General features: G+C 35.0%; 8 protein-coding genes across 8 annotated transcripts; 5 read left to right on the top strand and 3 right to left on the bottom strand.

Moving 5' to 3' along the window:
- Position 1: 1 nt before the first annotated feature.
- On the top strand, positions 2-1,210 carry EIN_056700 (inositol polyphosphate 5-phosphatase, putative; the record flags this gene model as incomplete). Its single annotated transcript, XM_004260008.1, has 1 exon — positions 2-1,210. A coding segment is annotated over one exon (1,209 nt), but the record flags the coding sequence as incomplete, so codon positions are not given.
- A 571-nt stretch (positions 1,211-1,781) lies between these two features.
- On the top strand, positions 1,782-2,738 carry EIN_056710 (hypothetical protein; the record flags this gene model as incomplete). The annotated part of the gene is made up of 1 exon (XM_004260009.1): positions 1,782-2,738. The coding sequence occupies one exon, from the start codon at positions 1,782-1,784 to the stop codon at positions 2,736-2,738; it is 957 nt and encodes a 318-aa protein (XP_004260057.1).
- A 635-nt stretch (positions 2,739-3,373) lies between these two features.
- On the top strand, positions 3,374-5,773 carry EIN_056720 (potassium channel, putative; the record flags this gene model as incomplete). Its single annotated transcript, XM_004260010.1, has 1 exon — positions 3,374-5,773. The coding sequence occupies one exon, from the start codon at positions 3,374-3,376 to the stop codon at positions 5,771-5,773; it is 2,400 nt and encodes a 799-aa protein (XP_004260058.1).
- A 99-nt stretch (positions 5,774-5,872) lies between these two features.
- On the bottom strand, positions 5,873-7,270 carry EIN_056730 (hypothetical protein; the record flags this gene model as incomplete). The annotated part of the gene is made up of 1 exon (XM_004260011.1): positions 5,873-7,270. The coding sequence occupies one exon, from the start codon at positions 7,268-7,270 to the stop codon at positions 5,873-5,875; it is 1,398 nt and encodes a 465-aa protein (XP_004260059.1).
- A 126-nt stretch (positions 7,271-7,396) lies between these two features.
- Positions 7,397-8,551, bottom strand: EIN_056740 (cholinephosphotransferase, putative; the record flags this gene model as incomplete). Its single annotated transcript, XM_004260012.1, has 1 exon — positions 7,397-8,551. One exon carries the CDS (start codon positions 8,549-8,551, stop codon positions 7,397-7,399), a length of 1,155 nt encoding a protein of 384 aa, XP_004260060.1.
- Positions 8,552-9,249: 698 nt separating this feature from the next.
- Positions 9,250-9,714, top strand: EIN_056750 (syntaxin, putative; the record flags this gene model as incomplete). The annotated part of the gene is made up of 2 exons (XM_004260013.1): positions 9,250-9,334; positions 9,449-9,714. 2 exons carry the CDS (start codon positions 9,250-9,252, stop codon positions 9,712-9,714), a joined length of 351 nt encoding a protein of 116 aa, XP_004260061.1.
- Positions 9,715-9,989: 275 nt separating this feature from the next.
- On the bottom strand, positions 9,990-11,463 carry EIN_056760 (hypothetical protein; the record flags this gene model as incomplete). Its single annotated transcript, XM_004260014.1, has 2 exons — positions 9,990-10,769; positions 10,831-11,463. 2 exons carry the CDS (start codon positions 11,461-11,463, stop codon positions 9,990-9,992), a joined length of 1,413 nt encoding a protein of 470 aa, XP_004260062.1.
- An 834-nt stretch (positions 11,464-12,297) lies between these two features.
- EIN_056770 (hypothetical protein) lies at positions 12,298-13,704 on the top strand (the record flags this gene model as incomplete). Its single annotated transcript, XM_004260015.1, has 1 exon — positions 12,298-13,704. One exon carries the CDS (start codon positions 12,298-12,300, stop codon positions 13,702-13,704), a length of 1,407 nt encoding a protein of 468 aa, XP_004260063.1.
- Between the last annotated feature and the right edge of the window lie 137 nt (positions 13,705-13,841).

Here is a 13,841-nt window from a genome sequence, read left to right on the forward strand (position 1 = left end):
AACTTTTAAAGTCGAAATTGGAAAGGAAAGTTGCGAATATGTCGAAAATAGAATTCCGTCGTGGTGCGATCGAGTGCTTTGGAAAACGGAGAACTGCCACTTTGCTGAGACGCAGAAGTATAACTCTTATGAAATTTTCACGAGCGACCACAAACCTGTTTCTTCACTGATTACATTAGACCTTCACAGAGTGAATAAAGAGAGATGTGATGAAGTTATACAGTACAGAGCTGAAAGTGAGAAGCGATACAAAGAAATTACAGTTGCGAAAGTCGTTTCAGAACCAAGTGAAATTCAATTTGAAGATGTTGAGTTATTTACGACATATACTCAGACAGTTACACTTAAGAACGTTGGTAAGTTTCGTGTTGTGTATGAGATAGAAGGATGTGAATATTGTGAATATAACCAAGATTGGCTTACAATCAGTCCGTGTAGTGGAGTGTTGGACGTTTTTGAAGGGAAAAATTCAGTGGTGTTAAAGTTGTCAGTTTGTATTGACAAGAGCATAGCTTGGATGAATCAAGACCGAAACAAGCTCTTGAAAAAGATATATGTAAGTCTTGGTGAAGAGGAAAAGATATCGTTTGTAGTGCGTGTAAAAACGAAGGTGAGTGTTATTGGGATGCGTCTTGAAAGCTTAAACCGCATGCCAAAACCATTAATTGGTAACCTAATACATGAGATGAACAAACCCCCATTTTTTATACCAAAGGAATTGTACAGAATTGTCGATAGAATCCTGAAGAAATATTCAAAAGGATGCTTTGAGGAGACACCCCTTTGTATGTATTCTAAGAAACAAATGAGCCAATTTGTCAATGCGCTCGACACTGAAAATGAATTCCCAGAAGGACCCGTCCAGTTGTTTTGTGATGGTCTGTTATTGTTTTTGTCTGGATTGCATGACTCCGTGTTGCATTGTGACGGGAGTCAATATAGTGAAGAAGTGAGTGTAAAGTGTCTAATAACACATGTGAAATATATTATACCCGATGACAACAGAAATTTGTTTGTCTATTTGTGTTCGTTCGCGCAAAAAATGGTGGAACTTGGAGAGGAAGTCGGGACCATTGTAAGGAGAATTACACCACCCCTATTTAGATGTTACAACAAACAAAAAGCTCTGCCATTTTTAAATTTCTTCTTCAAAATTATAACGGATGGACTGAGTGTGTCATTCAACGCAAACAATGATTTGTTGATTTAATGAATTAAAGCGTTGTCCTTCACGTTCGATGGTTTTGGTTTTATTTACCAAATTCAATTACAATACTATACAATTAATATATAGTATTGTTATTATATTTTATAATTATATCGTATTAGATTATAACAACATTGTTTGAATGATGATTAACCAAGTATATTTATTTATATTTATTTATTTTAAATTACCCAAAAGCGACAAAATAAAAATTAACAAAACCTCATAAATATAACTATTTAATTGAAAGTAACTTATTGTATAAAAAACCATTATTTGAAAATTGTTATAATATCAATAGAAGAAATCAATAAATATGCTTTTAAAACACAAATTCCGAGAAGAATAAAACATGGTTAAACAAAAAACTATTTTATTAAATATTAATAATAATATTTATTAACGATGTAATAAAATTGTATAAGATTCAATCTTTCGTTAATTCATTCTTAACTCGAAATGTTATTTAATATAATATTTTAATTTAAAATATTATTTTATAAGAACAACTCAAGACGTTTTGGAAACATAAGAAGACCCACTTAAATAATTCAAGTAAAACTTAATACAAAAGATGAACCAAACCACTATTAATCTATTTGGCATAAACCTCTTGCACAACGAAACTATCTCCGCTAACGTGCTTAAAGACGTTTTGGATAGTTTCATGACTGAGGTAATGACACTTGTCCGCACCAATTCAAATTCAAGTTCGTCGAAAACGTCCCTCATACCAACTTTTACTTCACAACGCACTAACTTACAACAAAAAAGCTTTCAAAACACTTTACTCGAAAGGTCACCACTGTACACATTACCAAGTCCTATTGTACTCTCAAAACAAAACACTACCTTTGGTATCCAGTGTGACCCTCAACAAGAAACATTGGACGTTCACAAAAAAACAGTCCAGACAAGTCATATACAACACGAAGAACCCAGAGTTGAACCAATTGCTGAAATATTTGAAAACGACCCTGAACTGTTTTTGGTGCAATCGTCACTCCCATCATTCTCGAAGTGGACTTCATATAAACAGATGGAACTCATTTACGACTCAAAAACCTTTTACGACGAAGACAAACATCCCATCCAGGTATTCAATGAGGCGATAATCGGGAAAGCACCAATTGCTTTGTTTGAAGTGAATAAATACTACACGTTTGGCTTCTTTACGTGTGTATCGCCACAGTACTGCGTGGTCGAATTGAAAAAGACTGATTTCCTCTTTGTTGTCCGCAGTGAAATGATTAAGATTCCAAAGAAATTTGATATGACTGACAATGGATGTGTTGGTCGTCTGACAATTACAACACCTACAAAGACAATATACACCCCTCCATTCGCAGAACTTAGTAAAAACAACTCAAGTATCCAATTTGCTTTTGGAAAGCAATTCGTCTCAAGAGGTTTAGAAGGAGAATTTTGTGACGTTTCTCAAAGGTTTAATATTGCTTTGATTATTCAGAACATTTTGAAAGTACCAAAGACTGAATCAACTAGACACATTGTAATGCGATTCAAAAATTAATTCTTTTATTAATTAATGCGATTTTATATGTATTTGAAACTTACTTTCTTTAAGATTAGTTGTTAATTAATTGAACCTATTAAAATAGTTAAGTTAAAAGTTATGAAATTTGTTATTGAAACATCACTTTAAGATTGGCGGGAAAATTTCTATCAATAGAAATTTGTTTTGGGAATTGTGATCTTTTTTGATGCAAAGTATCACGACTTCTTTATCATTGTTTCTTTTTGATACAAAAAATACGACGATTTCAAAATCAAGAGCCAACAAAAATGCATCTATTTGGCCCAATAATTGTAACAATTAGAAAAAAAACTATAAGTTCACAAGAACAACTTTCCATTAAAAATTAAAATAACACTAATTAGTATAACAAATTTTATTTTATTAGTATAGAATTCTAATATTTATAATTGTATATATATTATATACCAATAATAAAAACCATAAAAACAGAATTGGGGTGAGTCTAAGTCGTTTGGAAAGTAATTCCATTTCAAAAAAAAAGAATTCGTTTTTTCACAAAAACCTAAGCCTCTTAACCATCCTTTTGTTTGTCCACTCCATAAAAGCGAGTTTGAAAGAACTTCAAAAGCTTTCAAATTCATTATACAAGGATGACTGATGAAAAAGAAATGAAGGAAATCATTGTGGATAATGAACAGTCGAGCTCCCCAGACACAGAACCGGTCTCGCCAAAGGTACTTGAGGTGTACACAAAACCGAACAAGATCAGAGCATTTCAGAAATTCACAAAGAAGTGTCGAACCTCAATTTACACAAAATATTTAGTGCTCACAGATTTACTTCTTAATATTCTAATTTGCATATTGTACTGTGGAGAAACGTATGTTGTTGGAGATGATAAGCTGTGGACTTTTGTTGATATTGAAGTCGCCCTTTCTCTGTATTTGTTCTTTACAATGATCTATTTAAATCTTATTAAATTAACTATACTTGAAAGAATAGTTGATTTAAATATGATCATTAACGTAATAACTGCAATCCCGTTATTTTACTTTGTCTTTGCATCAAAGAGCATTTTGTATCCATGGAGAAGTCATGTGTACGGGTTTGGGTTTCTAAGAATAGTATTGGTTGTGGACTTGTTTGTTCCTGTCTCTGAACTGTTCTGGACTGGCAACAGTGTTAGAAGATATCAAATCATCTCAAAGTCCATTCGTATGCTCCTGACAATATTTTGCGTGATGTACATCTCATCGTATTTGATTTATCTACTCGAAGGAGAGTCGATTGAAAGTAAGTATCACGAGTACCACAACTGTTTCTACTTTACTATTGTGACGATGACAACTATAGGTTTCGGAGATATCACACCACAGACGTTTGAAGGGAAAATCCTCGCCATTTGCACGATTTTTGTGACTATAATTATTCTCCCAATACAAACTAAGTCGATTCTTGACATCGTCTCACAACCAACTCGTCCAAGTAAAGTGAAAACAATCAACTATGTGTTGTACTCTGGCGACGTCCGGATGTTCAGTCTTTTCGACAAGAATATCAAGAAGGAGATTGTCGCGCTTTTTGATGGGAATAACTGGAAAAAGTTGTTAGTTGGTAATGTGAAGAATTATTATATCGAAGGCAACCCAATTAAGAAGGAAGACTTGGAGTTGTGTGACATAAAGAGTGCAAAGCGGAGCCTAGTTGTGTCTGATGGGGATGATTATATGGCATTTTTGAAGTGCAAATCAATTAAAATGGCGAACCCGAGTTTGAACCAGTTTGTGTATTTGAAATCAAATCGGTTGTCAAAGAGTTTCCAAGCGATGGGAATTGATGTGTTGTGTGAAGATTATGCCCAGCAGTTGATGGTGGGAGAAGTTTGTGTGCCCAATTTCATTGATTTAATGCTCACACTTTTTTCCGTCGATGAAAAGATTAGAAAGTTGTATGGAGTTGTTCGAAGCATGCCCGTTCCCGAATGCTTCATCGGTTTGAAAGTTGAGGCGGTCACCTTGGCGTTAATCCGAGAGGCGGACTCTATATTAGTTGGTGTTAAAATGGAGGATGTGATATATTACACTGACGCTCCACGAACCTTGAGAATTGAGGATGTCATGTTTGTTCTCGGCAACGACAAATGCATTGACCTAATCCTTGACAAGACTGACAATCATTCTCGTGGCTTTTTCAATATCGAAAGTATCCAAGTGGAGGATGGAACAGAAGAGCCCGTTTTTGTTAAAGTGAAAAATTTGAAGAAGACGATGATTGGGGAGTACAACGGGGAGAATCACCTTCTTCTTGTTGGGTTTCACAACAACACTGTGTCGTTAGTTGAAAAGTTGCGAGAGAAGGAAGAGTCGGACATTGTCATATTTGTTGAGAACTTAAAAGATGTTACAAAAGAGTGGCCGATTCTTTCAAACATCCGTAAATTGTATGTTATGCAAGGTAACCCACTGAAGGTCGGTGACTTGGACCGTGCTAATATCCGTCGTGCAAAATCGATTTGTGTGATTCCAAGTAAATCAAAGAATTTTGACGATGCAGAGGTGATTATAGTCTCCGAGACGATCAACAGCATTATCAATGGTCTAGTTCCCGTTGTTGTAGAAATGGACGATTTGGAGAATGAACGGTTTGTGAAGAAATATGCTTCGGTATACTCGAGATATATGATTGTCCCAATGATCTGTCATATGATAAAAAACAAATATTGCGCAACGCTTTGGACGGACTTCCTTCATTTGACAGGCAACGTTTCTGTTGTTAAATTTAACATTCAACAGAATTGGAGTGGAATGGCTTTTGCAGATGTCTTTTCTTCTTTGCTTTCAAAGGGTTTAAAGTGTCTTGGAGTTGTTAGAAAGTTTGGGGACGAGACGGTGGTTGTTGCAGAAGATGACTTGATACTTGATATATCTGACCAAATCTTCTGTATTGGAAAAATAAAGACAATTGCAAAACTCGAAGAGAAGACTGGAATTAAGCCACTTTGCATTTCACAAATCCGTGACATCAAGTCGTCCTCCTCAGCTATTCCCGAACTTATGGAAGAGGCGTAAAGACTCTTTTGAGGAGTTTAGTTGTTGTACAATTGATTGTTCTTTGTGTTTGTTTCTGTCATATTAATGAAACGGACTCACACAACAATCATTTAAACTTCAATTGAACTTCTTCGAAAGTACTCTCTGAACCACATTCAAATAGTCTTGGAATGTCGACGTAGTATTATTCCACCCCAAGTATTCAAGATACAAACTGTTCGACATCAAAGAAGTCAATGCAGACTTCAATTCTTCTTGTGTAACAGGCGACTTCTCTTCCGAATGGATGCCAATCACAACAACACGTGGTGTTCCAATCCGTTCAGCAATTCCAATCCACCCTTTGAAGTCTTCAAAACTTTTTTTACTTGACGCATCAAATACAATAGTTAGCACGACGCATTGCACAAACATGAATCGAGGCAATTGCCTCAGTGGCGACATTCTATCCGCTCTGACTGGTCCAAGTGGGCACCACACCTGATAGACCGCCTTATCTGTTGTATGCCATTTCACCACACTACTTTCCATCACCGTGAACTTTCCATTCGCTTTATTAACAACAGACATATAGTCAACATCAGAACATGCCACCAACGAGAGTTTAGTGATTTTGTTCAGCTTCACAAACACGGGTTTAACCGCCGCCGACGTTACTTCCACAACCTCTTGCGCCAAATTAATCACCGCCTCCAGTGTGGTGATTGGGATGTCGACATTTTTTTCCTTCTCCAAATTACTCACAAACTGTTTGAATTCATTCTCAAACTCTTCGTCCTTTTTTGTTTGATCGTAATGTGTTGCGAGTGCTATAATCGATGGCGAATACAAAAATGGCGCGTCCGATAAATACACCAATTTCAGAAATGAAAGTGCGTCAGCTAAATACTCCGGTTGGTAGCTCGACACTTCATTCTTCGTCTCAAAGAATTTTCGCATGAAGATATTCTCCCCCTTGTCTTGTCCTTCTCCCTCCATTTTACTCTCATTGTCGACCTTTTTCCACAAGACCATCGCCTCCATGAAACCTTGAAACCCATCAGCAGCGTTGAATTTACCAATTTGAAAATGCAAGACCTCCATGATGACTATCTCATAGATAATCGCGATGCTACACATCTCGTTCTTATCCATCTTGAGCGCACCACTGTCGACTATCAAGTTGCACATATACCGAATTGTAACGGAGTCTTCCCCTTCAAATCGAAACTCCTCAAGCTTCCGCCCAAGACAGAGACACGCGATCATTATGTGTTTCGGATGAAATAATTGAGCGCTTTGCGTGATGTAAAAATGTTTGTAAAGTAACAAGCAAGTGAACAAGACGTTGAATGGCATCCCCGTCTTCTTCCTGATCACTGACATCTGCTTTGCGTAGTAGTCGACAATCATTTGGTTCTCTTCGACGGTCAAATAATCACCCGCCTTCTTGTTAATTTCTTCGAAGCGTTCCGACACCTGTCTCGAGTTCTCAAACATCCAAAACCGTTTTTGTGTTGAGTGTTGATAACTCATGTCACGTTGTCTCTTGTGAAATTAATAGTTTATTAGTTTACTAGTTTATTAATAGTATTATAACAATAATTTGTTTAATTATAAACAACTATAATTAATTGATACTAAACTAATGGATTCATTGAGTTAATTCTGAGTCTTTGGGACGATTTTGAATGGTTTAATGTTCAAGTACTTTGAGAAGTGGTAAATAACATTGAGAACAAGAGCAGATTCCCATAAGGTCGAATGTGCCCAATAACCAACAGCAAGCATGTTGACGATATTCCATCTATCGAAGTGATAAGCAATATTCATTACAATAGCTATTATGACGGTTCCATAGAAGTTGATGTATAACGAAGGGCATGGTAAATGTAATAATCTGGTCACAACATACCACTGGACAAACATCCCAACAAAGCACACACTTCCGACAAGTCTTAATTGGTCACAAAAGAAGTTGTCGATGTGAATATAATTGATGGACAACGCAACAACAGATGTGCAGAAGAAAGGTATCAGCTCTTTTAATGGTGTGTCCCAGCTCTTATTCGACTTTTCGAGTTCCGCTTTAACATCTCTGACAGCTCCAAATATGGTGCACCCCAACACAAAAGTTGCAAAGACCATCAAGAAAGTTGGCATGTCCATTATACCAAATATAGTCGCTTTATTTGCAACTTCTGGAGTCCATCCCATGACTGTTCGAACAATTTCAATCAAGAGATATAGATGTACCATTTCAATGGGATTAGTGGCAGGGCCAAAGATCATCCAACCAGTTTGATGTTGTACCCAGTGTGGGAAATAGAAGATGGCAAAGCCAACAAAATAGATGAAAGCCGTCTGGAACTGGTCTAACATGAATTCGTGGCACAAAATAATAGCTAAAGTTCCCATCACTAAGACATCAACACCATGGTCCATTAATTCTCCTAAAGGAGATCCACTCCCTGTTTTACGAGCTTGTTTACCGTCCAATGTATCAAAGATCACGTACATATAGAAAAAGATACCAACGAGTAAGTGTGTGAACGCACCAAAGTAGTCAGCTAAGTATACTGTGAAAAGAGCTAAAACTATAAAAAGACCACCAGCACACGTAATCAGATTTGGAGCAGCCCACAAAGGAACAACTTTCATAATTGGGGCAATCACAAAGTCTTGGTAGAAGTATTTCCCAACAAAGGAATTGTCTATTGCTTGGTACTTATAGTTCTTCAGTGTTTCTAATGAAGATTCTGGGAAGAAGGGACACTTCAAACTGAAGTCGTGGAGAGAGTCCAAGACACTTTGCATGTTGTATTTTGAAGTTCAGTAAATCTATTTATTTACAAATGGACTGTGTAAATGCCACAAATTATTAGTTGTTAGGTTACTACAAGTCATAATTGTCGATTATAATTCTATTCAAACACTTATCATAGTTTTATAACATTTTTTATTATTATAAACTATAATTTTAATTGAAAAAGATAATCTATTTATAAAAAGAATTTTACTATAATTGGTATTAACCATCACACATATTTTTTTGAATAAGTAAATTATTTTTAACATAAAATGAAAAATATATATATATAGTAATAATTATATTAACTATATTATTATATTATACATGTAATAATAAACTATAATTAAAATGAATAATTAACTATTTTTATAATCATTTTAAAAACTAATAGAAATAAAAACAAAAAATAACTATATGCCATTTAGTAAATTTGAATAAATTTCTTTTAACAAGTTAATGATCAAATATTAAAAATTAATAATAAAATAATTAATATTTTTACAATTAATGATCTACTACAAATATTTATTAAAACATAGTAAATTAATTATAAATAAATAATTCCATAAATACCAAAAAACCAATAGAAAAACAAAACAAAATGAAGACAATAACATTTCATTTCAAAAACAAAAGAATAATTCCAATGTCGGTTTTAATCGAAACATAGAACTCAAAAAGAAAAGAACAAAAAAAGAACCAAATGGATCCAGATTTCGCAAGCAACGCACCTGTCACTCCTCTTTCTAACGCCGAAAAGTCTGAGCAACTCAGAGACATGGAAGCTCGTTTGTTTGTATTATTACGAAATTTTTAAATACAATGCTCCCAGTTTAAATAACATTTTAATACCATTTTTAAAACCCACAGAATTGAAAAAAACATTTTATATAACAATTTAGAGAAGAGTGACCAAATTGACCGAATTGCAACATCAGTTCAAGTCCAAAAGAAGTTGGCGTACGGAATTAATACCGAGATTGAGGAACAAGCGCCACTGTTAGACGAAATCACAGACAAAAATAGAGCAGTCGACACTCACATTCAAAAAACAACGAAAAAAGTCGACACGGTTAGATTGCGCGCAGCAGACAAAGTCTCAATTCTGGTGATAGGAATTTTGTTGGTCTGCCTCGTCATCGTTATTTTGCTCGCCATTTTCCTTTGAACTTTTAACCCGATTTTTTTTGTGTCCTTTTCAATTCTATTGGTTTATTTTACTATTTTAATAGCATTTGTTTTTTATAGCGGATGTTCAATCAAATGAGTTGCAGCAGCAAAAAGACGTAAAGAGGAAGGTATCGAGTGATTGGGAAAACATAAGAATAGTAAAATATATTAGATATATAAGACACGATGTATCCAAAGCTTTGTACAAAAAAGAAGGACGAATTGCCAATGTCACCTCCACACTTGTGATAAGTATGTTATTTACTATTAATTCTAGTTAATATCTAGTAAAAACAAACTATCGAAGAATATCCCTTGGTTTTGAACAGCACAAAGGAATATGGAGGGAGAGCACTTAACAGAACCGACGAAACACGTGAGAACATTTCCAAGACACATTTTGTTAGTTGGGCACTGATTCACAATTTCACTGATCATCACACAAAGGAGTCTAAAGACTTCAAAATGCTCAGGCATCTTCTCCTTTAAAAAGGTGACCATTTTTCGCACAGAAATGACTAACACGTATTGTGGCGATTTCAAAGCGACTAATTCTTGAATTTTGTCGTTCATGTTTTTGGGGATCAGAGGAACAGGTAATTCCTTTAACAAATGTTTTAAAGTCGACGCAATAGCATACGGATCAACTCCTTTTAGATCTTCAAGAGAAAATGACCGCTTTGTTATTGTCCGCTCTAAACTGGCCACGTCATCGCCGCTTCCAGGGACTCGAAAAATGCCTTCGAATTCCGAATTGTCGATGAAGTATTGTATGAGTAATCGATACACTAAAGGGGCTTGTTGTGCGTTATGTTCGCGCTCGCTGAGAACATGTAAGTCGACACCGACGACTTCTTCCATTTCCAAATGTGGAGATAATTGTGAATTAAAAAGAATCGACATACTACTTTTAGAGACAGCAGTCATCTCCCCTATTAATGGTATTCGTCGCCGTGATGCCTTTGGCTTTTGAAGAGCTTGGAACCATAAATGACGATTTTCAATACGTTCCTTCCACGTGTTGATCATTTGTTTAGTGTCTGCTGAGATAACCTTTGAATGAGTGACGTTATAGAACATCAAATAATATGAATGATATGAAGAAAGAACAAACATATTTGCCTAACTTCACCATAAACTGCCGTTTCTGATCTTCCGCAAAGATTATTTTATACTCTGAGTTAATGTACATCACCGCGAGAATAATATCAGTCCCAGACTTTAATGCTATGACAACGTTTTGATAGATCCACAAATTCACTTTCTTCCAATCATCCTCAGACTCTTTACGAAACTCAGCTAAGCCAAGCTCTAACCCCTTCGTTAAGAGATTTGAAACAGTTTTCTCCCCTAATAAATACGTGAGTAACTCTTTGGAGAAATCTTCGTTAATAAAAGTCGACTCGGAGAGCACAACGAGTTTTTGTAGTGAGACAGCACGCGCTTTGGATACCTCAAATTCCTTCTCGAGCAGCTTCGCTTGCGCTTTTTTTTGGTAGACTTGAAATTTGAAAAGTTGCTCTAAGTCAAATTGACGAGCCATCGAGAGTGAAATGCGTTTGCGTGTGCGAAGGGCGTACGCCTGGAGGGAAAGTGTTTTTCGAATGATTTGGAGGGAAGCGACGGGGGTTGTGGAAGTGTTCAGATGTTGTGTTAGTGCATCTTTTTGTGTGAGAAGTGTTTGTGTGAAGTCGGTGCGAGAAGGGCGCTCTGCTTCACGCAGGGCTTTCTTATTCTCGTTGCTCATCCAACAATAAGTTATAAGTTCTTATGATGCTATATTGGGAATCAAAGAAAAGGTAATAGATACTAAAAAGCCATTTCCTTCATAACTAATAGCCATTTTAATGTAAAATAATGGGATTAATAGTTATAATTAACTACTTAGTTTCTATTGCCAAAATATGTTTGATTGACTCAAACTCTTTCTTGTAAATGAAAAATGAAAAGAAATAAGTTTTGGTGTGATATCCCGATTTTTTATACAAAAAGTTTCTGTTGTTGGATTATGGTGGTTTTTAAGTTCTTAACAACTCTTTAATGACAATACGATTGAAAAGGGGAATATTAAAAACAATTGTAAACGTATTATTAAAAAAATTAAAGAATTATTAAGTCAATAATAAAAAAATTATTTAGTTGTTAATTAAAATCTGTTTGTTGGTTAAAAAAATAAATTATTGTTCGTAGTATTTTTATTATTTAAAGTAGTTTTTGTATTTAATTAAAAATCATAATTTGATTAATTATATTTTATTAGAGTAATTATATAATAATTCATTGTTATTATTATAATAATATAATTATAATAATAAAAAAAATAAAAAATCGTTTTCGATAGTTTAAAAAAATAATAATAAATTAATTAAAATATAATAGATATAATAAAAACGATTAATTTAATAAAAATTTAATAAACAAGCCACAACTGATTTTTCAATTTGTTTCAGAAAATATATTAATATTTATTAAAAAAAATTAATATTAATACTATTTAGAACACCCGACACTCTTCCAGTCGATTTGAAAAAGAAGATGGAATACACAGAAGAAAAAATTTCGAAATTGAACTTGAAACCTTATGCAGATCTTTTTCTTCATAGTAGTTGCTTTCTCTCTCAACTTCCAACGAGTAAGGTTTAGCAAAGAGGAATTAGAAGCGGATAATACTGGTTTATATATGGACCAACCCCTTGATCATTTCGACCTTACTAACACCAAAAAAATTTCTATTCAATATTTTTTGAATGATACATACTTCACACCAGAAGGTCCACTTTTTGTTGACTTAGGTGGTGAAGGTGCTGCGTCAGCTGGAGCTATTGGTGGTAAATTTGTGATTGACAAGTACGCCCAAAAATACAAAGGAATGATGTTGGCAATAGAGCACCGATTTTATGGAAGAAGTCTTCCTGTTGGAGGACTCTCACAAGAAAACTTAGGGTATCTCTCGGGTATTCAAGCACTTGAAGATTACATTCACATCATTTCCGAAATTAAAAAACAGAACCAAATCACTGGCCCAGTCATAGTATTTGGTGGGTCATATTCTGGAAACCTTGCTGTTTGGATTCGACAGAAATATCCCAATGTAGTGTATGCGGCTGTTGCTTCGTCAGCTCCTTTATTGGCGACCAACCAATTTACACAGTTTATGGATGTCATTGAGAAAGATATGGGGCCACAATGTGCAGCTGCCTGGAAACAAGCGAATGCCAATATCGAACAACTCTATAAGACTGCAGATGGTATTAAACAAATACAAACGGATTTTAAGACATGCAAAGACATCAAAAATGATAAGGACTTCACACTCTTCTTACAAGAGATTCAAGCCAACTTTATCTCATACCCACAGTACAATAACAAGAAGGAAAAGGGGAAGAAGTGCGAGGACGTCTGCAATATATTGACTGGAGAAGACACTCCATATAATGGGATGAAGAAGTTGGTTGAATTTATGTTGAATGACATGAAACTGACTTGCTCGCCATCAAGTTATGACCAAATGTTAATCGAAATGGCAAAGACAGAAGGCGAATTTGATGTCACAAAACCAAATTCATTTGCTTCAACTCGAAGTTGGGCGTGGCAAATCTGTTCGGAATATTCTTTCTTCCAACCCATCACAGAAACTCAACCATTCGACCAAAGACTTAACAACGACTTTTACTACGCTAACTGCAAAGACATCTTCGGTGTCTCCAAAGAGAAATTGGATAAGAAAATTAAACACACAAATATGATGTATGGTGCTATGAGCCCAAGAGTCACTAACGTGGCTTTCACTTCGGGATCATTTGATCCATGGAGTCCATTGGCTAAGCATGAAACTCAATACAACGATGTCGACTGTTATGCGTCTTATATCGAAGGGACAAGTCACTGCGCCGATTTGTACTCGGAAACCGAAGAAGACCCAGTTCAACTCAACACACAGAGAACAGAGACGGCAGCCTTCATTGATGAACTTATCAAAAGATATTAATTCCAGTTGACTTTTTTTATTTCTTTTAGTTTCTTTTTACAACATTTTATCTATTTTTAAATAACTTAATTAATTCTTTTAAATAGTATAATATATAAATATTATATAAATATTATATTATTATTATATTATATAAT

The sequence above is a fragment of the Entamoeba invadens genome, assembly GCF_000330505.1.
Source record: "Entamoeba invadens IP1 unplaced genomic scaffold scaff_1105074726711, whole genome shotgun sequence".
Taxonomy (NCBI): Eukaryota; Evosea; order Mastigamoebida; family Endamoebidae; genus Entamoeba; species Entamoeba invadens.